The sequence below is a fragment of the Engystomops pustulosus genome, chromosome 5 (assembly GCF_040894005.1).
Source record: "Engystomops pustulosus chromosome 5, aEngPut4.maternal, whole genome shotgun sequence".
NCBI lineage: Eukaryota > Metazoa > Chordata > Amphibia > Anura > Leptodactylidae > Engystomops > Engystomops pustulosus.
In genome coordinates this window covers 143,841,890-143,864,412 of record NC_092415.1, presented here as the reverse complement: position 1 = coordinate 143,864,412, position 22,523 = coordinate 143,841,890, and the positions used below count along the sequence as shown (strand labels likewise).

General features: G+C 39.3%; 1 protein-coding gene across 5 annotated transcripts in view; it reads right to left on the bottom strand.

Moving 5' to 3' along the window:
- Positions 1 to 22,523, bottom strand: part of AMPH (amphiphysin) — a 118,634-nt gene that overhangs the window by 57,369 nt on the left and 38,742 nt on the right. For all 5 annotated transcript variants that reach the window (XM_072153287.1, XM_072153288.1, XM_072153286.1 and 2 more), the window contains exons 3-8: positions 14,955 to 15,009; positions 11,447 to 11,541; positions 9,623 to 9,718; positions 4,622 to 4,729; positions 3,504 to 3,589; positions 208 to 283 (exon numbers count right to left, since the gene is read on the bottom strand). In XM_072153287.1, the coding sequence (XP_072009388.1) occupies positions 208 to 283; positions 3,504 to 3,589; positions 4,622 to 4,729; positions 9,623 to 9,718; positions 11,447 to 11,541; positions 14,955 to 15,009 (516 nt within the window). The remainder of the gene's footprint in view (positions 1 to 207; positions 284 to 3,503; positions 3,590 to 4,621; positions 4,730 to 9,622; positions 9,719 to 11,446; positions 11,542 to 14,954; positions 15,010 to 22,523) is intronic.

The window sequence follows — 22,523 nt, the reverse complement described above, 5'->3', positions numbered from 1 at the left end:
GAGAGATAAATGGGTCCCATCTGATTAAGTATTACACATACAGTAAATGTATTGGCAGTTACGTATACAAAATACCCCAAGCTCTACTATGTCAGCATCTGTTATTCCAGAAAAGTTGTATTTCCATCCATCCAACAAATGTTGGATTGTTTTACATCCACACAGAAAAATATATTTCATGTTCAATATATACGGTACATTACTCACCCCTGTTATTTCCTTATGAAATTTCGCCTCTAAGCCTGATATGTTTTGGAATGTGTTCACATAAAAACCAATTCGCCTGGATTGTTGATGAGTCAAAATAAAAGGCAAGAAAAAGAAAAGAAGATTATTATATATTTTTAGTGCCTGATTTATAGTTCGGATTAGTTCACACATTAATGGACTGCAATAGTAGTAGAGCTGAGTCTAGATGCAAGATCAATGTGAAGTGATCAACAGTCGTGTTGAAAATAATCTTTTTTACTTTTGTGTTGATAAAGTCATCCAAATTGATAGTTTTTATTATATATTTGCCATATTCCTGTGAAAATCTAGCAATGAAAGAAGTCAAAGAATACATCCAAAGAGGAATAACATACCCTGAGCCCTAATTTGATTATGGAGTCCGAATTCTCATTGCACCAATTAAATACATTGTCACAATATTGAAAGGCTATGATTCCCAACAACCACTGGTGACTGAACACACATTAGATGTATATAGAATATCAATAGGTGATGTAATATGGCAACCATGTTATCATGAAAAGCAGACAATTATATCCAAACAAGAGGAAAGATAAGGAGATACATATATATAGTTTAGGGCAACATGAGCAGAAACCCTAAACGGCTCTGTAGGTCAGTGTGGAATAGTTGATTCTGCATTTCTCACAATGTAAGCTGAACTAACGCCCTTATTAAAAAAAAAGCAGCAAATCTCCCAAAGCCTAGGACTCGGCAGATGTTCATAAAGCACATGTTTAATATCTTACATAATATAATAATAAATAAATCAAAAATCATTAATCACTTTTTCTAGTATTACCGTGTTTCCCTGAAAATAAGACAGTGTCTTATATTCATTTTTGAATATTTTCAGGTGATGTCATGTGCCGGATTTCCATAAACAAGAATTCATATTTATTGTTGAACAAAAAATCAACTCTAACATCCCTATAATTCTCCTAACTTATTTCATGCTGAATTTCTTGTGCATTTCTTGTGCATTTCTATTGGAATCATTGGCCCGAATCTCGCATGTTTAGCACTTTCCTTTAATGATCCCTTCTTGTCCGGGTAGCTGGTTGAACATTGCTAATGTATTGTTTGTGGGGAGCCGCTGCAATGGCTGCCGCTAGGTCCTATTTTCAGGGGAATCCTTATATTTCTAAGCTTGAACAAAATTATACTACGGTAGGTCTTATTTTCGGGGGAACATAAGACCTAATACAATTTTTTTAGGGGTAATTGAGTATGAGCCAAAATTATTCTATTATAATATTACCTTTTTAAAATAATATTTAGGGACATTGCTTAGAACAGTTTTCAGGGTGTTCACAACTTTTATGTGATCGCATATATTTTCAATAGTTTCATTCCCTCTTTAAACATTAAGGGCATATTAATCAAATATATCAGTTGACATCAATTGCATTTGTTAAGTTTATGCTCCAATAATAGGTTCTGCATCCGCTTTAGAGTCACTGCTCTTCAAATCACTGATTTTTCAATGTACGCATTTTGGCTTATAGACACAGTACACATTGGTTTTCTCTTCCTGGCTTCAGTGATTTTTCACTGATGGCTTCCTAAACCTTTCTTTTCAATGGGACTTTTCATATTTCATTTTTTTCACTAAACTTTTTTTTATTTTTACTTTTACTATTTTTCAGACTCCCTAGGGTTCTCTAACCCTAGGTAGTCTGATTCATTCTATCATATACTTCCATACTACTGTATGGCAGTATATGTGGATTTTACTCCCCATGCATTACAATGTGCAATTAGCATTGTAATGCATGGGTTAAAACGAAGTAGCCTCGGGTATTCGGAACACCCAAGGCTACCATGGCGACGGATCGCCGCTCCCCGTGACGTCATCGGGGAGTGGCGATCCACGACAAGATGGCGGCGCCCATGCGGCGCAATCTCTTTGAAGCCGGCGGCAGCATTGCCGGCGGCGATCGAGGTGAAAACACTGATCGCGGGTGTTACCGGTAAGCCTTTGCTGCAATATGCAGCACAAACTTACCGGCTATGGAGAGGGCTCGGCCCGTGAGCCCTCTCCATGCACCGGGACCCGGCGCGCGCCGTACTAGTACGGTGCGCGTCGGGAAGGGTTAAACTTTTCACTGATCAGTGAAAAAAACTGATGTGTGAAAAGGCCCAGTGAAAAGAATGGGTCAATAAGGTATCAGTGTAAAATCACTGAAGCCAGGAAGAGAAAAACAATCTGTATGTGTCCATAAGCCTAAATGGGTTCAGTGAAAAATGACTGAAAAAAACCACCAAAGTGAAACCACCCTTACTTTCAGTTGTGCAGATTTTATGAAAAAAAAAATATGGTGCAAATGATATATGTGAGTGCATCCCTGATCTCATCTTCCCCAGGCAGTACTTAAAATGTCCAGTTAGAAGTAAAAATACATATACCTACTGAAATAGATGGTAAAAATTAAGGAACCTTAACCTTGTAGAGGTCCATTACAGCTGCATTGCAAATATGTCTTTCTGCCCTTTCTAAGCATTTGCATTACAATATAATTGTGTATCTTAACTTACCTTGCAGACAGAATCCGCTGTTAAATCCCAGGGGCTGGGCTTTGGTTTGCATGCATTTCAAAAAACAGCAGGTGATATGTCTCTGATGCTCACTCCTCGGCTGTCAGCCCCCACCTATGTTCTCCTGTTCAGGTGCTCTCCCCTGCACAGTATGGTGAGCTGACATCAGTGGGAGAGGGAGGAGCTGTACAGGAGTACAAAGGTCCATATGAGAGAACTTTGCACTGAGGCCTGTTTACTTCAAGTTACGCCACTGCTGGGGAGTGATCATCACTTGTTTTTTTAAATTCATCCAAACCAAAGCCAACCCCTGGGACTTAAGAGAGAATTCTGTCAGGGTGCAAGGTAAGTTAAAACAAACAATTATATTGTAATGTGAATGCTTGGAAAAGGCAGAAAGGCAAATTTGCAATGCAGCTGTAAAGGGCTCCTGCAACCTGTCTTAAGTGAACTTGAGGTTCCTGGTGTCAGGTTCCCTTTAAAGGTTTAATGCCTTAAATATTCTGGATTTCACACCAAAGGGATTCTTACATAGATCCAGGTAGGATGGTTGATGTTTTACATGTTTATATTGAAAATATAGTGCTACTGCGCTTTTTGTTATTTTGCACTTTTGTAACTGAGAGATCAGTATCAAACTTGATCTCTATTCTCCTGTAAGCGGCTATTAGGCAGCACAAGCTTAAGAGGAAAAAACTTTAAAGGAAAAAAAGGACAAGTACAAAAGGAATTACCTGGACCATAAAGATGGTAGTTCTTCTTGTAAATCTATATTAAAGTCTTCAAAAACTTTCTGTGCTTTCTGGAACTCCTCTTCTGCCTACAGAGCACAGGACATACTTGTAGTGTTATCTTATTCGCAGGATTTTATATGAAAGTGGTTATCTATTATTTTTATAAACTTTTTATTTGCATTAAAAAACAAAGTTTGTGTATTATCAGTGGTGAATGCTGAAATCATTTTCAGACAAGAAATCTTGATTGATACAGTACATGGAAGATGTTTAAGGAAGGTGTTAAAATATGCTGCAAACACTTTAAAAATAGAAATATTGATAGCTTATTTTCACCAGTAAACAAAATAATGAATCGTCTAAAGCAAATCTATATTTTGATTGACTTCTTAATGTCAAATCAGCATTGATTCTTTTTGGTACCATAACATGCAGTTTTGAAGAAACTCAGCTGGGAGGTTGTTACAAACATCTTGTAGAACCAATTACAGATCTTCTTTAGATGTATGCTATCTTACATCCTCCTATCTTTTACTGGACATGGTGAAGGGTGCTAAGAATTTGCGTTACATTACGTTGCTGAATTTTTTCCACACCTGCCAAAAACTTATGCATAGTAATATATGTGCAAATATCATTCAGTGCTACATTTGCTTACAAATCCAAATCTGAGGTAATTAAAATATATAGTATATAAAGCAACAATATCCTGTGAAACTACACAATAGCAAAATTATTAAAACATAAGACATCAGATAAAGCAACTAAGTCGTGTCTTGCTGTTGTGACTGTCTAATGACTCAATGGCAAAGCATTCCTTCCTTAAAGGAATCTATTATTAGGCTTAATTTTTTTTACTGTTAATGCTGCTGGGTAGCTACCAGCAGCATGAATACAGACAAATTTATTAGGAGCTGTGATCTGTTTTTGTAATAAAGTGAGCTTTTGGAGCACAAGTGCTTCTGGGAGCATTGTAAGGTCCCCGGTTAATTGGTTTTACATGCCACCACATAGTACTTGTAACCAACTTCCCTGCTACCCCTGCTCCTAACTCTTAAAGTTATTTTATGTCCCAAAAAGGAAGGAAACATATATTAGATGTATGGAATGGTAAATACCTTAGAAATTCTTCCTTCATCTCTCCTCTTGGCATTCTGTAATGCTTCTAAGTGATGTCTTGCACTGTCATAATCAACTAGCTTTCGGCTTCGCTTAGCAATTCGATTCTTTAAATAAGAGAAAAATATTTAGAGTCATTTTATTCAACTTCGATATTAAATATCCTCAACAGCCATTTATTCATTATTTCAAGAAATTGAGCTTTGATAATATTATACCCTGTAGTGGGGAGCAAGAAACTTAAACTGCATACACTGGAAAGCATCTAAAACAGGGATGGGTGGGCAATTACTGTCATTTTTTCATGAGACCACATGAGAAATTGAAATGGTTATAGAGGGCCAGACTAATATACTTAAGTCATTTCTACCCAATACCTAATGTCTAATCTCATCGTGATCTCTCGGGTCTTCTGTCCTGCAGAAAGGTGCCCAGCGCCGGTGACTCAGTGATGTGACTGCCGATGCTCTGTGCATAGTGGCAGTGTATTATTCCCAGTATTATTTTTAACTTTATAATTTGTAGAGTGCACAGCTTATTGGGAACAGCCTCTCTAGTGAAGACTCAAAGCAGACCCTCTTTTTGCCAGGGAGCAGAACATCTAATGAGCTTTTCAAAATCAAACAATAACGTGATAATAAAAAAAATATATACCCCGTATATACTCGAGTATAAGCCGACCCAAGTATAAGCCAAGGCTCCTAATTTTACCACAAAAACCTGGTAAAACCTATATTTTTTTACTCGAGTATAAGCCGAGTCTGGGTTTTACTAGGCTTATACTCGAGTATATATGGTATTTAATGACATGGGGTTAACCTCTATTTGCCATTTCTATGGTGGAGCAACAAAATCTATAACGAACAATGTATTTACAAAAATGTATTACATCAGCAAAGAGTTTGTTTTATATGTTACCATGGAAAATAGGCTAAAATATCTAGTGGTGCTAAAACAGAGTTTCCATATTTAGCACTCAGCGATGTGATTAACACTGCAAACAATTCACATCTAAGCACTGAAAAGCTCATAGCATAACTAAGCTAGGTGTTATTGACAATTTCTAATACAGCAAGATTCCAGGATATAGAAGCTGTTATTTAACCAGTCAAGGCTTGTTGTGGATGGAACTAAGTACTGAAATCGATATATCTCAACTTTGTACTTTTCCTTATTTTATAAAATATTGCATTTCTGGTAAAGGAATTGTACTGATAAGTTTAAATAAATTTCCCCCGAATTGATCCCTGAACTGTCTGGTTCTGATTATGTCTGGGTTTTGTCTGTACTTTCACTTGACACACAGAAAATTCTTGGAAACACTTAATCACTGAGGAACAGATTCCCAACTGTAGACAGCACTGTTTCGACCTGGTTGGATCTCTTCAGTACAGTGTAGGGAACTGGCTTGGTTGAGTGAAAGGCTTCTGACTAGGGTCGGGAAGTAAGATTAAGGTGCCAATTAAGGCCACCTTATCGGGACGTGGAGATTTATAGCCACTGATGCTTCACTAGGGGATTCTGGGAAAATATGCTTATATTTGGCAGTCTCCATAAGGAGAACTCTTACTTCACGACTCTAGTCAAAAGACTCTCACTCACCCAAACCAGTTCCCTACACTGTACTGGAAAGATCCAACCAGGTTGAAACAGTGCTGTCTACAGTTGGGAATCTGTTCATTCATATATATACTGGTTTGGTTTTAATCCCGCATCATGTCATAAGGCTTTCAGAAGGTCATGCTTGATGTCAAGAGAGCTAAAAGAGGTGTGGTTTTCCTTATCCTACCCTGGAAAACTTATTTGCATATCTATCCTGAAACACTGAACAAATTCTGCATGGGCATGTACACTCACCGGCCACTTTATTAGGTACACCTGTCCAACTGCTCGTTAACACTTAATTTCTAATCAGCCAATCACATGGCGGCAACTCAGTGCATTTAGGCATGTAGACATGGTCAAGACAATCTCCTGCAGTTCAAACCGAGCATCAGTATGGGGAAGAAAGGTGATTTGAGTGCCTTTGAACGAGGCATGGTTGTTGGTGCCGGAAGGGCTGGTCTGAGTATTTCAGAAACTGCTGATCTACTGGGATTTTCACGCACAACCATCTCTAGGGTTTACAGAGAATGGTCCGAAAAAGAAAAAACATCCAGTGAGCGGCAGTTCTGTGGGCGGAAATGCCTTGTTGATGCCAGAGGTCAGAGGAGAAGGGGCAGACTGGTTCGAGCCAGTGACTCAAATCGCCACCCGTTACAACCAAGGTAGGCAGAAGAGCGTCTCTGAATGCACAGTACGTCGAACTTTGAGGCAGATGGGCTACAGCAGCAGAAGACCACACCGGGTGCCACTCCTTTCAGCTAAGAACAGGAAACTGAGGCTACAATTTGCACAAGCTCTTCGAAATTGTACAGTAGAAGATTGGAAAAACGTTGGTCTGATGAGTTTCGATTTCTGCTGTGACATTCGAGTGGTAGGGTCAGAATTTGGCGTCAACAACATGAAAGCATGGATCCATCCTGCCTTGTATCAACAGTTCTGGCTGGTGGTGGTGGTGTCATGGTGTGGGGAATATTTTCTTGGCACTCTTCGGGCCCCTTGGTACCAATTGAGCATCGCTGCAACGCCACAGCCTACCTGAGTATTGTTGCTGACCATGTCCATCCCTTTATGGCCACAATGTACCCAACATCTGATGGCTACTTTCAGCAGGATAATGCGCCATGTCATAAAGCTGGAATCATCTCAGACTGGTTTCTTGAACATGACAATGAGTTCACTGTACTCAAATGGCCTCCACAGTCACCAGATCTCAATCCAATAGAGCGTCTTTGGGATGTGGTGGAACGGGAGATTCGCATCATGGATCTGCGGCAACTGTGGGATGCCATCATGTCAATATGGACCAAAATCTCTGAGGAATGCTTCCAGCACCTTGTTGAATCTATGCCACGAAGAATTGAGGCAGTTCTGAAGGCAAAAGGGGGTCCAACCCGTTACTAGCAAGGTGTACCTAATAAATTGGCCGGTGAGTGTACAATGGCACAAGTTCTGCATGAAAACTTAATGAAATGTGATGTAAAATGGTCAGTTTAAGGAGAAAGCGAAAACTGACCTAGGTTAACTTAGTCGCAGCTCAACTAGGGAGAGCATGGTATGGGTCATTGGAAGCAACAGTTCAGCAGTGAAGGGTAACCGTCCAGTCTAACAGATATGGAAGACACTGGTTTTTAGCATTTTTATGTTTTACTATGGGTTTAAGCCTGTTGTAGAATCTACCAATGGGTTAATGGTAATTTTGGTTAATTTTTATAGTACATTTTTTTGATTCCTGTAAAGTATCCCTTTACAGTTGGTCATAATGTAGAATAATATTTGTTTTTAAACTTTAATGTCATTATAGCAATGGAAAATTGTTTTCCAGGGAAATAGAAAAAAGTGTTATTATGTTGTTTCCATGGGGATGTGCAATGGCATAATTTAGTCACATCCTTTTTATTCACCAGTTATAGTGTTGAACAAGGACATAAAAGAAATTTGGCAGTCATCAGAAATCTCTCATCACCAAACATTGGCTGATGATAATGTTTAATTTACTAAGGAGGGCATATAACCCCTACCTCACCAAACACATTATTACATAAACGCTGTTCTAAATTAATGCAATATCTTAAAGAGAAATTGTTATCAGGTTCATGTTCCCTGAACCACAGAGAGAATATAATCCTGACAGGGTCCTGGAAGACCATGTATATAAGCTAAAAGGAAGAAACTTGTCAATAATGCAAAGCCAGGGAAGGAGTAAAATATCGTTCTAGGGTCTTCTACAGGCAGTCTGAACCTGGTGGCTGGACTCCTTTATGGTTTCTTTGGTACACAAGTCTTCTTGTTATGCCTATCATTCATTGCAAGGACTGAAAAAGTGTCCAAACCATTTTGACCCTGCAAAACTTTGAGTCATTTTCAGAATCAAATTCTGAGCTCATGATGTCGCCAGAAATTGTTCAGTAGGAAATTTGCTGTGAATATAGTAAAGGGAAATTGTCAGGCACATTTAGCTCTCCAAAACAAAGGTCCTCCCTCATTTACACCTGGTGAGTGGCTCTACAAATGACATTGAAATGAGCCAGTGGCTCCTGTGAATTATAAAGTTATAAATCCCCCTACTCTGCATTGTAATCCTGTGAGTTGAGGCAGCCGGGTGTTCCTGAGCTGAGTCAACCCATTCCGCTGTGGTGCAGCTTAGAAGGACATATGTGGAGGGGGTGTGCTTACATGAAGACAGAGGGGGAAGGGGGTGTTGCAGACTAAAGACAACAGAGGAACACCCAGCTGACTCAATTCACATGATTACAATGCAGGGTATGCGGGTCATTTTATAATTCACAGGAGCCGCTGACTCATTTCAATATCAACATGTAGAGCAACTCATTACAGTAAATAAGGTAGGACCTTTGGTTTGGGGGACTAAATGTGCCTGCCAGCTTCCCTTTAATGATAGGTGGCCTTTTTAATGGGTGTCTTATAATAATGGGTAAGTAAGCTGTTTGTGTTATAAAGGAAGTGTCATTGTAGCATTGTATGGTAGGATATTGACAAAATGGGGTACATTTACTTACCAGGTCCTGTCGCGATCCCAGATCCGGGCGGTCTGACGAAGATGAAGTCGGAAGCAATTCACACGCGATTCTGCATGTGTCGCTTCCCCGCTGAGGTCCGCCGGAGTTCACCTTCTTCTTCCTGGTGTATTGTGCTTGCGACACAATTTGAGGTGTTAAATCCCTCGTAATGTCCGAATCCGGCGTATCCTCCGACGGCCCACCCCCCGATTTGTGTTGCATAAATGTCGGCGCCGATGCGACAAAATCCGATCGGGTGCGCCAAAAACCCCAGTTAAATGCGGCGCAAATTGGAAAAATTCGGGCAACCTGACGGAAATGCGTTCCGTAGACCCTTAGTAAATCTGCCCCAATAACAATGACTGATTACTTTCTTACCTTAATATCTGGAAACTGCCCTAGATATGTATCAAGTGTTAACAAAGCTCCATCCACTAACTTCTGATGAAAATCTCCCCAGAGTTCATCACATTTCTGTTAAAAAAAAAAAATTACAATAAAAACATCTATTCTACATATATTCTACATTTCCGGATTTTCCAAACAGCTCTACAAATGGCTGAGGTATGTGTGCTATCTAGGCTTTTACTGGCATATAAGTAAATAAGATAAAGTCACATTTTCTGCTGCACAATCTGGAATTGCGACAATTTGCCCCCTTACCCAACATGGTATAGCGGGGCCCGTGGCCTTTGCCAGACTGTGGAGCGGGCCAGCCCCACTCCCACCCACTAGCTATAGCCTGCATCAGTTGCTTACACAAGTTGTAGCACAATTCTAAGACAGACAGGGCCTCGCATTGAATTGTCCAGCCACACACTCATATGCCCGAAATACTAGACCAGAGCCTGCAGTGTGGGGTTAACATCAAGCACTGTTGCACAGGATTTAAGAGGAGAATTTAAAGGGAATCAGATAATATAAAGATGCAGTCCAGTTTTCACAGAATAGGTTGAACACATTGATATAGAGATTTGAAGAAAGGCTTTCAGTATAACTTAATTGTAACAAATTGATTGTATTCCCTGCTCTATTGTTCTCAATAATCACATGGGCAGCCAATCAGTTATTGAATGCCCAGTTAAAAAAGGCGGAGCCTTGAGACCACTCACCACTCTCTACCCACTGAAAGTATTTCCCTTTTGATATGAATTAAAAGAATGATATTTTCTGCATATATTTGCAGGTATGTGTGAATGATTAACCCCTTCCCGACCTATTTGCACATGTCCTGCGCAGATATACAGTTGTACTTAGGAAAGTGTGACACTGTCATGACGTGTAACTTCCTGATATAAAAATGTGTAACAATCCTGATATTCTATTAAGGTGGAGATTCTCCTCTTGAATTGTGTTTCTAGGTTCCACAGTTCAGGAGCTATAGGTGTTTGAAGTTCTCACATGTCATGAAAAAAAATTGTTATGTAAAGCAGCTCCAAAGACATCATCTTTTAAAGAAGAGAAAAACAGAACTGCAAAAAATGACCTGGACATTCAGGCACCAATGACCCTGAGTCACGAAGGGGTTAACATGTTTTTCTACATTATTATTGAGAATTGATATGAATATTATTATGTCTGCGTAGTCATGTGTCATGTAGAAGTTCCTTTAGCCATAAGAAGGAGTAGATTTTTTGCTTAAAACACACAGGCCAAATTATGCGATTCTTTTTTATATGTGTTTCAATAAACTCCAAATGATTTTGCATTTTTCTCTGTTAGTTTTCTATCTAATGTTGGGATACTTTTCTTTTATGAATTTTGAATATTGTAGGTATTCATTTATTATTTTTTTAATTTAATAAATTATTTTCTCTTGATGCACTATCCTGCACTGAATTCTATCTATTACTGGTATTTTGTACTCTGTTCCTCTCCCTAGTACATATATTGTATGTTATGTAGTGATTGGACCATTTATGTTTGGGGTTGTTTTTTGTGTTTTTTGTATACATGTCTATACAATTTTTATTTATTTTGATATTTCAATAAAATTGTATGGATTTTTATTTGCAGCATTATCTTACTGCTCTACTGGAACCTTTCTTCCAAATCTATATATATATATATATATATATATATATATATATATATATATATATATAATCTATATATCAAAGTGCTCTGTCTTTCTGATATATAACATGCTGCCTGAAAAACAGAATTTCAGATGTAATAACGTGTATGATGTACTATACTGACCTCTCCTACCGTCTTAACATCCTCTCTTCCATACCAGTCAGGTTCATACACTTCATGGAGTGATTCTGTAAGTTTCAAAGAAGCCTCTTGCATTCCTTAACAGAAAAAATATAAATATTCATTTTATAATTTTAATCTAAAAACATAAAAACAGGATTTAAACATGGAGGTGCAATAATACATTTCTGCAACCTTTTCTTGAATGGCTTGAATTGTTCTCAATTTTCTTTTTTTTAAATCAGATATTTTTATTGAACATTTTTTAAAGAAAAAACAAAAACCACACACCCAACAAGCGCAACTTGGAGGGGAGTATGTACATATCTTTACAATAAGCTCTGATTTTGTACAATAACATAGCTTCAAATTATGCACCTTAACGCATTACAGGGTAATTACATTTGTATTCATTTTCACTTACAGAATGTCTCCTTTATCATAGATGCTTATTACTAGTAACATACTCCCTCCCACCCTTCCCAACTCCCCCCACCCACCCCTGCGAGCCAGCTCTTCAAGACCTTTCCGGTCTCATATATATATTCACATATTAAAGAAGACCCAAACTTATCTTTACTATCTTACCATTGATAGTTGATATTCTAAGCTAGTTCTTAGCCTTATTAGGGAGTTTGATGGTAAACCAGGTGTATCTAGCCACTTGCCCCAAATCTTTTCGAATTTGGATACCCCATTCCTCTTTACATACGTGCTATATTCCAGTAGTATTACTGCATTCAAACGGTCTATAAACTCTTTCTTGTCCGGTGGCCTAGGCCTAATCCAATGGGCAGCTATAACCTTTCTAGCTTGATATAAAGACCTTTGTATTGCAATATTATTAGGTTCTGTCAGGTTGTCTATCTTCAGTACTCCCAATAAACATGCTAGTGGGCTTTCTTCAATAGTTACAGAGAAAACTTTGCGCGTCAATTCTAAGTTCTCAATTTTCTGAACACTCATAGTATAGAGCAGTGGTGGCGAACCTATGGCACGGGTGCCAGGGGTGGCACTCGAAACCCTTTCTGTGGGCACCCAGGCCTTCACCTCAACTCATAAATTGCCAGATAGGACTCAAGGCTTTCTCCTGTGATCCAACACAGCCCAGGATATGCCAAGCTCAGCGCTATTTTAAAGCAACATCCTTGGCTACCAGGACTACAGGAGGAGCAAGAAGGTGTGGATAGAGATGGATTGCCATTGGAGCTCCTGCTGGAAGGAAACTACAATCCAAATGGCTCCATCATCTTTCTATTGTATTGGTGTCCTCAGGACGCCAATACAATTAAAACTTGATACAACAGGGATCAATAAGTTACTGCTTAAATTGTCATGTTGGCACTTTGCAACATATAAATGGGTTTTGGTTGTAGCTTGGGCACTCTGTCTCCAAAAGGTTTGCCATCACTGGTATAGAGGATAATCTTTGGCCGTTTTGAAGTCGGTTTTATCATTATTCACTACTGATTTATCTTTGTGAAGTACAGTGTAAAAACAAATAGATGTATACTTATGTCAATATCCTGACTACAAATAGTGATATACACACACAGGAGATCACTGTAAAAGAAGCCTAGGTCAATCCGCAGGTGTTATGTCCCAATTCATTAAATATTTATGTACCGAAAGAATACAGCACTGAGTTTTGGCAGCTGATACATTAACATGTTAGGTCTGAAGACTAAAATCAATTAAAAGTTGAAATAGTCTATTTTATACTGATATAGCTGTATTGGTTAGTTCTCAACTTTTTTTCTATTTCTATTGGTATCATTTTAAAAGTTGAAGGAAGGAGGCTTCAACTGGTATTCAATTGCTGAATTATTACTCTTTTGTAAAAAGAGCATAGCCCCCGGTTAATTTGAATGAATCTAAAAGAAAAAAAGGGATTTATAAATCACCTGGTGCGAGACTACTGGCGTCATTTGAGTAAAAAGTAAATAAAAAAAACTGTCTAAAAAATGGCAGAACTGAACTGAAAAGTGAAAAAGTGTCTGAAGTGAACTCATCTCAGGCACAATATGACTATTCCCTGCACATTTTTACTTTGCACAAAATGTTTTATAGGTAAAATGGTGAGATTTCACATAGAAATTACACTTTGTACCCTACAAGAGGAGGCTAGTAGTTTATTAGGGTAAAATTCATTTAAAGGGGTTGTCTGAGAGCGATGAAAATTAACTAAAGGTGGCTGGAGGGGGCTGCTTAAAAAAATAAAATACTACTTACCTTCCGGCGCCCTGTGGGTGCCCCGCGCTGCTGACGCTCCGGTCCAGCAGCGCTGGACTCGGCTTCTGGCCGGCTGTGGCCGGGCACGCCTATCAGTCCCTATTCACAGCATTGTGAATGCGGGCCGGAAGGTTGTCGGGTCCGGCCGGAAGGTAAGTAGTTCTTTATTTTTTTAAGCAGCCCCCTCCGGACACCTTTAGTTAATTTTCATAACTCTCGGACAACCCCTTTAAGATGTTCCTTTTCATTGTTTTTATACACGACTCAATGCACCAAACCAGCACACTACCCAAACTTCTGCTTAAAGCCCTACAGGACCAGGATTTTTCCCCTTTCATTTTTTTGACGAAAATCCTGGGACTAGCCATATCTATTGTATTTTTTCCATTTACAAAGCTATGATATATCTGCAAGACAACTTACTCTGATGTCATTTAATATTCTGTGCTATGCAGTGAGAAGCTGGAAATAAAATCCAAATTTGGAGGAACTGGCAAGATCACTCTGATCACTTTTTATTAAAATTTTTATGCAATACAAAATTGCTAAAATGTGGCGACAGATATTTGTACACTATTTTCCATTACAGCTTTTGTTCCCGGGAATAATCATTTTTATATTTTGATCAATTGGACATTTTTGGGCGTGGAGATACATAACATGTTTAATTTATGTTTTTATTTGTATATGTCTTAATTTTATTTTTTTTTACTATTATAGAGTGCATGGTCTGTAAGCCCTCTCCATAGACAACCTCACCACCGGCCAACATATATTTAAATTGGCACGTCATGAAATGGTTAATAGAGCTGGTAATGTTTGCTAATACTGCACTGAATTTTCAGCAGTAGGCTGCTACATATACATAACACATAAGCAACTTATAAAAAGTTCAATTCTTATGCTGGCGCTGCCATGGAGCTTTGGGCAACCTGACTCATATGTGTTGGGGTGCCCAGTACTACAGCCATTTTGGTCACAAGTATATTGATAGCAGACTTGACAGGCTACAGTCTGGAAAATTATCCTGCTGTCTTTCTGTTGTCTGTTTCCCATCTCAGTATCCAAAGCCAAGCAATATCTGTCTGGAAAATATATTCCTCACAACGACCATGACCCTCTCATCCCCAGTACCAATGTAAGGTGTAACTGGATGTCTTAATTCCGAGAGTGTACTTAATTTTTTTTTACCTTCTTTCATGCCTTTTGTTTATGTCCTGATACTAAAACCCATAGAATTCAAAGATATTGCTTAAAAAATAATACTGAAAACTCTTACCTTTGATAGCTGCCAAATAAGCTCGGAGTTCCCTCTGCAGCCGAGTACCTTCTGACTGTAAAAATAATAAGAAAACTCATTGTACAATACTTGACAGAAAAAAGACCCACACTCGATGCGAGTTCATCGCATCACACTTGCGAGTGTAGAAGGGGCCTTAAAGGCTCAATGCAATAAGAGAAGGTCATCTATGCTTTTTATACCCTGAATAAATTTGCCTTAATATATAATGCCAAAAAGTTTTTTGAAAAGTTATGCATATATTTTATTAATATATACATTAATATATTATTAATATATATACATTATTAATATTCCAAATCAACCAAAATATAATAATTATATAATATATTACAATTATTATCATAATATAATTATATAATACAGTATATTATATTAAATATAATAAAATATATGCATAACTTTTCAAAAAACTTTTCTAGCTCTTTGTTTTTGGCATTGTTGATTCTATATTATTGAGAGCTATACTGATACATTTTTGTATGATGGCATAGTAGGTTTTGGTGCCTTAATATATAACCTAATTTTTGGAGGGAAACATTAATACATACTTAATGGGAAAAAATAAGACTGTTTTCTGCTCCTGAGACTCTTGAAAAAATTTTATTATAGGTAAGAAGAGTAATGTATTGCATGAGATGAGTCACTTTCAGAGGTTGAAGGGGGAGTTTTATTTCAGATGTCAGGGTTCTATAATTAAATCATAATTAGAATCTCATCTTTCAGGTCATCAGTATTGTAGTTATGTTTTATGTCTCAAAAACAATCAGTTAGAGGGGACCTGTCACCCCCCAAAAAGACCCCCAACAAATATGCCCCCCATAATCCTCTTTGCCATTTTTTAAATAATTTATGTTGCAAAAGTGTGTTTTAAGTGATCCGACCTCTTACCAAATGTGAGCTGCAGTCGGCCTTATTCATGAGGAGGCCGGCCGACACTCCCCCTCCACGCCCCTGTTACTGGGGACCTGTAAGAATAGTCCGGCAGCAGCACATATATTGCGCGAACGCTTCCTGCTCTCTGCGATGCGGCCACACTAACATCGGCCTCACCGTGCTTTTTTACAGTGCCGACTGGCCACAACGAACTGACAGCAGCTGCGGCTGCGCCGTACTTATTCACAGTGCTGCACGACTATATATAACATTCGGGTTGCGTTGTGAATAAGCACGGCACGACCGCTGTCATTTCTGCGCAAAAAGCACGGCGGGGCCACATCACAGAGAGCCGCCAGCGATTGCGCAACATTTGCTGTACTGCCGGCTATTCTTACAGGTCCCCGTTGACAGGGGCGTGGAGGGAAAGTGTCGCCCGGCCCCCTCATGAATAAGGCCAACTGCAGCTCACAGGATACAAGGATCCGACCTCTTATTTGCTAAGAGGTCAAATTGATTAAAACATATTTTCGCAACATATATTCTTTTAAATGGCATAAATAGAAAGGGGCCGGGGAGAGGATTATGGGGGGCATATTTGGTGGGGATCTTTTTGGGGGGGTGACAGGTCCTCTTTAAAGACATAGACATAGAAATGCAGGCTGTGGACAAAGCTTGGTACTATGGAACTGAAGATAGATGCGTCTGAAGTAACACTGTCCCTGCAGTATATATATACAATTTTCACATCAAATTGTAGGAGATTTTTTTATAGGCAAAATATCCAATATTTAACATAAAATGTGTCATACTAGATGGAATACTAGAAAGGACATTTCATACCCTGCCAAGAGTACTTGTAGCTTAATAGGCTAAAATCTGTTGACAACACCCCTTCAAGGTAAAAAAGTAAGCAAAAGGAAAACTCTTTAAATCTAAGAGAAGTCAAGATATAAAACCAAAGGGATGCAGACAGTGGTGGATTAAGTGTCCCATGGGCCCCTGGGCTGTGCACACAACTAGGGTCCCCCTAGCATCAAAACCAACATATACCCGGATGTTAGGATTTAAAGGGGTTGGCCATGTTTTGTGTAATGTGTGTGTAGATGTGGGGGGGTAGAATATTAGTTAAGTTACCAATATACATCTATTGAAATTTCTGCACTGGTATGTAAAGTGAATCCTCTTGTCTTTTTCCTCATCAGCCAGACATTCCTGTCCATAAAATGGCCGCAGACGGGGGGTCATGTGATCTGTCCATAAACAGGAATATCTGGCTGATGAGGTAAAAGACAGGAGGTTTCACTTCACATATCAAGAAATCAGAGCAGACCTTTTAATAGATGTTTATTGGTAAATTACCTAATATTCTGCCACCCCCACACTTACACATTCTAAAACATGAGATAAAGGGGTATTCCCATTTCAGCAAATTAATGTTATTGTTTTTATGTTAAAAATACAATTTTCCAATATACTTTCTGTATGGATTTCTCACGGTTTCATAGATCTCTGCTCGTTGTTATTCTATAGAAAGCGTCTATGTTTACTTCCAGTGGACATAAATCTGTCAGATTTATCTGTCAGACCAGCCCCTGGTAGAACTAACCTAATTAAAATGATTCTAATGCCACAGTTGCTTTACATCCTGCACAATGCCCCAGTGTGGATCCCCAAATACTGGTTCCGCCGATTTCACAATTTGTTTCGGGATTTGGTGTGGAAGAAGGGGGTTCCACGCCTTAGATTAGAAAAATTGCAGCTCCCCAAACACCAGGGTGGTCTGGCACTGCCAAACGCATGGGTGTATTATTTAGCGGCCCAGTGCCAGCATATGAGTGGGTGGGCAAGGGAGGAAAGGGTGACTGAATGCCCGAAACCGCTGTTACACTTGGGAGGTGACATGGGCCCGTTAGCTGCTGTGGAAGCAAAGAGGTTTCAGGGGATGGCTAGGGCTAGACCGACGTTGGGGTTGCTGCAAAAGGTGTGGAAGGTATATAAAGATTTGCTGGGAGTAGAAAACTATACTAAATACACGCCTCTGTGGGACAACGCTGTCTTAGGGGAAGTGTTTATGCTGGAGGATATGCAAAGGTGGAGTAGTAAAGGGGTGTGTTATTTATATCAGTTGTACTCTGATGGGGTATTGAAATCTTTCCAGCAATTAAAGGATGAGTTTGAATTGACACAGTTTTGGTTCTTTCAATACTTGAGGTTGAGACATGCTCTACAGACACAAGCCCAGTCCGGTTCACTGGAAATTAGCTCTATGGGAGTGTTGGAAGGCGTAGTCAAAACTCAAGGGACTAGAGGGGTGATCTCCTTGATGTATGGTTTCCTTCTCTCCAAAGTATTAGGAGATCCTATGGCTGAGACCAAAAGGAGGTGGGAGGAGGAAGTTGGGGAACTGTCAGAGGAAGAGTGGGCGGAGGTGACGGGTTCTCCTAGTGCTTTATCTATAAATGTTGCACAAAGGAGGTCTCAGTTGTTTTTACTGCACAGAGTTTATAGGACGCCATATGTCCTATGGAAAATGGGACTGAGGGAGGATGCACGGTGTCCCAGGTGTCAAGAAGAGAGGGCAGACGGATGGCATATGTTTTGGTCGTGTGCAGCATTAGAGAGCCTGTGGAGGGAGGCAGAGGAATTGGTGGATCGGATATATAACATAAGGCTTCCTCATGATCCTAAGGTCGGTCTACTGAGCTGTATGGATGGACAACAGGGGACTCAGAATGAACGCTTGGCTGTGGCAAAGTTTCTATACCAAGTCAGGAAAAGCATTGCTAGGCACTGGTTAGATGCGTGTGCAGCATTAGAGAGCCTGTGGAGGGAGGCAGAGGAATTGGTGGATCGGATATATAACATAAGGCTTCCTCATGATCCTAAGGTCGGTCTACTGAGCTGTATGGATGGACAACAGGGGACTCAGAATGAACGCTTGGCTGTGGCAAAGTTTCTATACCAAGTCAGGAAAAGCATTGCTAGGCACTGGTTAGATGCGGATCCTCCAGGGTTGGGAGAGGTGATAACTATGACAAACAAAACGGTATGGATGGAAATGAAGGTCTACCAGAAAAGAGGCAATCTCAAAAAATTTGAGAAACAGTGGCTTGACTGGGTGGAGTTCCAGGATTGGCAACTGAGGAATTGCGGAGAGGTTGGTCCAGGTTGAATTTGGGGAGTATACTGGGGCAGTAAGAGTTATCCTAATACATTGAGGGCTACATTGGATGCGTGATGACTGGATGGATTAAGGGAGGGGGGCAGACCAGGGAGTTGTTGGGTGGGGGATATGGGGATTGTTATATATGTTTTATATTGAATATATATTTGTATTATTGTACATTGACTACTGGCAATTTTTGTATTGTGCATATTCATGCTATAAGTGAATGCAATAAAAGTTTCTGATTTTAAAAAAAAGATTTATCTGTCAGACAGACATTCCTGTGTCCATGGTCACACAGGTGCACAACTGGTTATGTCATAGAGAGTAATCAGTGCTGTGTGTTATAACGAGCCGTGCACCTCTGCTGAAATGGGAATACCCATTTAATGAAATGAGCACCCTTTAATGTAATGTCCACACCAGAGCCCTCCTTTACAGAAATGTCAACAGCAGAGCCCCCCTTTACAAAAATTTCCACAGCAGAGCCCCCCTTTACAGAAATGTCCAAAGCAGAGCCCCCTTCCCAATTTATGAAATGTCCATATTACAGAACCCTTAAAGAAGAAAATCAATACTTGCCTCCGGCTTCCTCTACCTGTGGCTCTATATTCTTCTTTTCCTGCCCATGCACATACGACACTGCAATCCTGACATAGGCACTTCATAGTGTATGTGTGCGGGCAGGAAGCATTGTACTTGCTCTTTCCCATGGCTCACATCATGACCATGAACACCAATGAGAATTTTTTATTTCAATGATCACGGTGGGTGCCCAGGGACTGCATGTTAAAAGGGTTGTCCGAGAGTAAGAAAAAGCGGTGAGGTGGCCGAGAAGGGGCTGCATAAAACAATAAAACTGTACTTACCAGCGTTCTTGGTGTCCGATGCCAAGGGCTCTCTGTGCTAACCACTGACCCTTGCATTAGGCTCGGAGGGACTATGGCGTGGGACAGCGGGAGTGCTGGATGAAGTACAAGTTTATTTTTTTATGCAGCACCTACCCGGCCACCTTGCTACTTATTCTTACTCTCGGACAACCCCTTTAAAGTTAGTCTCCGTGTGAAGCCGACTCTTGCTAGCCATCTCAGGAGTCCCATAGAAATAAACCAAGCTGGCATAGTCTACATATCACATTTACCAGCCTAGAGTCTATATCATTTTGAAAACAAAAATGTACGAAAAGTAAATAAAAGTTATAACGCTACATTTTTTATTCTACCTCTCAACTCAGGGGATGAGTTATATTTAGTTCTGATGACTGTGAATTTTACCTATTTTTGTGTTAAAAGAGTAAAGTAGAAAGCACTGGTCTGTGGCTACGTGTATTATGGTAGCTTTAATAAGGTGATTGAGCATACAATGAAAAAGTGTAAACCAAAAAGACCCCATAAAAGAAGTCCTCTGTAAAGAGGGTCCTATAGAAAGCTGCCAGTACTATTAGCGTCTCTTTGCCCTCTTTTCTATCTAATCTCCCATTTTTCCTTAATTCTATTTCCACTATTCATACAATATGTAAGAGATCATTACCTACTCTGGACTATATCAATTTCTATAGAAATCTGTAAATATATGCACAGTTATGCACATACTATAGGCCTGAGAGGCTTCTATCTAAACATGTATATTTGTAATGTGGTACATCTGACACACTCCATGGCATTGAAGAATTAGACAAGGCATATACATCATATTTGGTTTCCTCTATGAAGACTGAAATAAATATTCTTCTCTCATTTTTGTAGATTAGCCTTCAGGAAGAAAATGTTATTTATCCCCGTGTATAAATAGATTATCCATATGCTCATATGTACATTTCTTTGTCACATTTGCATTTCTTGAAAACAAAATGAGCTTGAATATTAATTTACAGCAATATCTAGAAGCACAGCTGAACTAAAAAGAGGTTGTTTTGTAATCCTCTTTGCAGTCTACTGTATCAGTATCATTATAAGGCTACGATCACACAACAGTATGGGGGACGTATGTGCGATTGCAAGCTTCCCAAGAAAAACACTGATTTAACCTAGGTATTTTTCAATTTTTGCGCTGTAATCGCCAAAAATCTAAATGCATAAACGTTGAAAAACTGGGTAAAAAATACATATCGAATCCAAAATCAGAAAATAGACGTATGCAATATTTTTCTAAACGCTATCCAATGTTACCTAATTAGAGCACTTAATGTAGAGCATTCAATATATGAAAACTTTGTAGGCAACAAGAAAAGTCCCAATATTCAGAGGGGAAGAAAATCTACCTGCAGAATCAAGGATTGTAAACCAAGCACACCTACATCCAGGTGTGTGTCCCCTCTGACAGGATCCACTCTTATTTTAGAGTCCTGGAAAACTATGCAAATGAGCCTATGGGGGCTCTAGGATTAACATCTATGGAGCCTGGAGCCCCTCAGACTCATTTGTATAATATTTTAGCAAAAAAAAGGGCATAAGAAGCTAAGATGAGAGCAGATCCTGTCTGTGGATGTAAGTGTATTTGGTTTACAATCCTTCATCCTGATGGTAGATATCCTTTAAAGGGCATCTATCACCAGATCAAGTATTGTAAACCAAGCACACTGACATACTGGTGTGCGCCCCCTCTGGCAGGTTCTTCTCTTCTTTTAGCTTCTTATGTGCTGGTTTTTAAGAATAAAAGGCTTTAAAATTATGCAAGTGAGCCTGAGGGACTCCAGGCTCCATAGGAGTTAATGGAGCCTGAAGCCCCTCAGAATCATTTGTATAATTTTTTCTTATAAACAAGGGCATAAGAAGCTATAAGAACAGCAGATCCTGCCACAGGGGACACACACCAGTATGTATGTATGTTTGGTTTACAATCCTTGATCTGGTGATAAATGTCCTTTAAGTTAATCAAGGTTTTCGAAGAGTGAGCGGCAAGGGGACTCATAGTAAACCAATTGCTCGAAGAGAACAGAAAACCACTACAGTCCACGTTGTTGTTCCTGGGTTACACTGAACGTAGTTTGTACATAAAAACTTGATTTACCCCCACCTCATTGGGTCAACTTTAGTATGATTGGATAGATTTTTGAAAAATATTCGACATGTATATCTTTAGTTTTCAGATCTGATGTGTATTTTACCGTCCTGACCTTTCTGTTGCAATGTGTATAGATTTTCTATAGTAGGAAAAACCATTCCAGCTGACATTGCAATTATTTGGGTTAAAGTAATGAAAACATTGGTTTAGTATCTGACAAATGAGCATCGCGGATATGGCAATTAATATGCATTTCTGTGCTGGAAATATTTCATTGCTGATGTAGAAAATGGAATAATTGTAGCCCATCTAGTTCCAGTTTACTAGCAAAACAACATGAAGAGAAACTTGCTTAAAATGCTAAAAACATCAGCCATTGTAACTTTTGAAAGAACAACGTTTTTTAAGACTTTTTTCTGTTACAGGGAACCTGTCACCAGAAGTCAGAATTGTACTGTTGACAGGTCTGAATAGGTTTTGCACAGTAGACTACATGACAC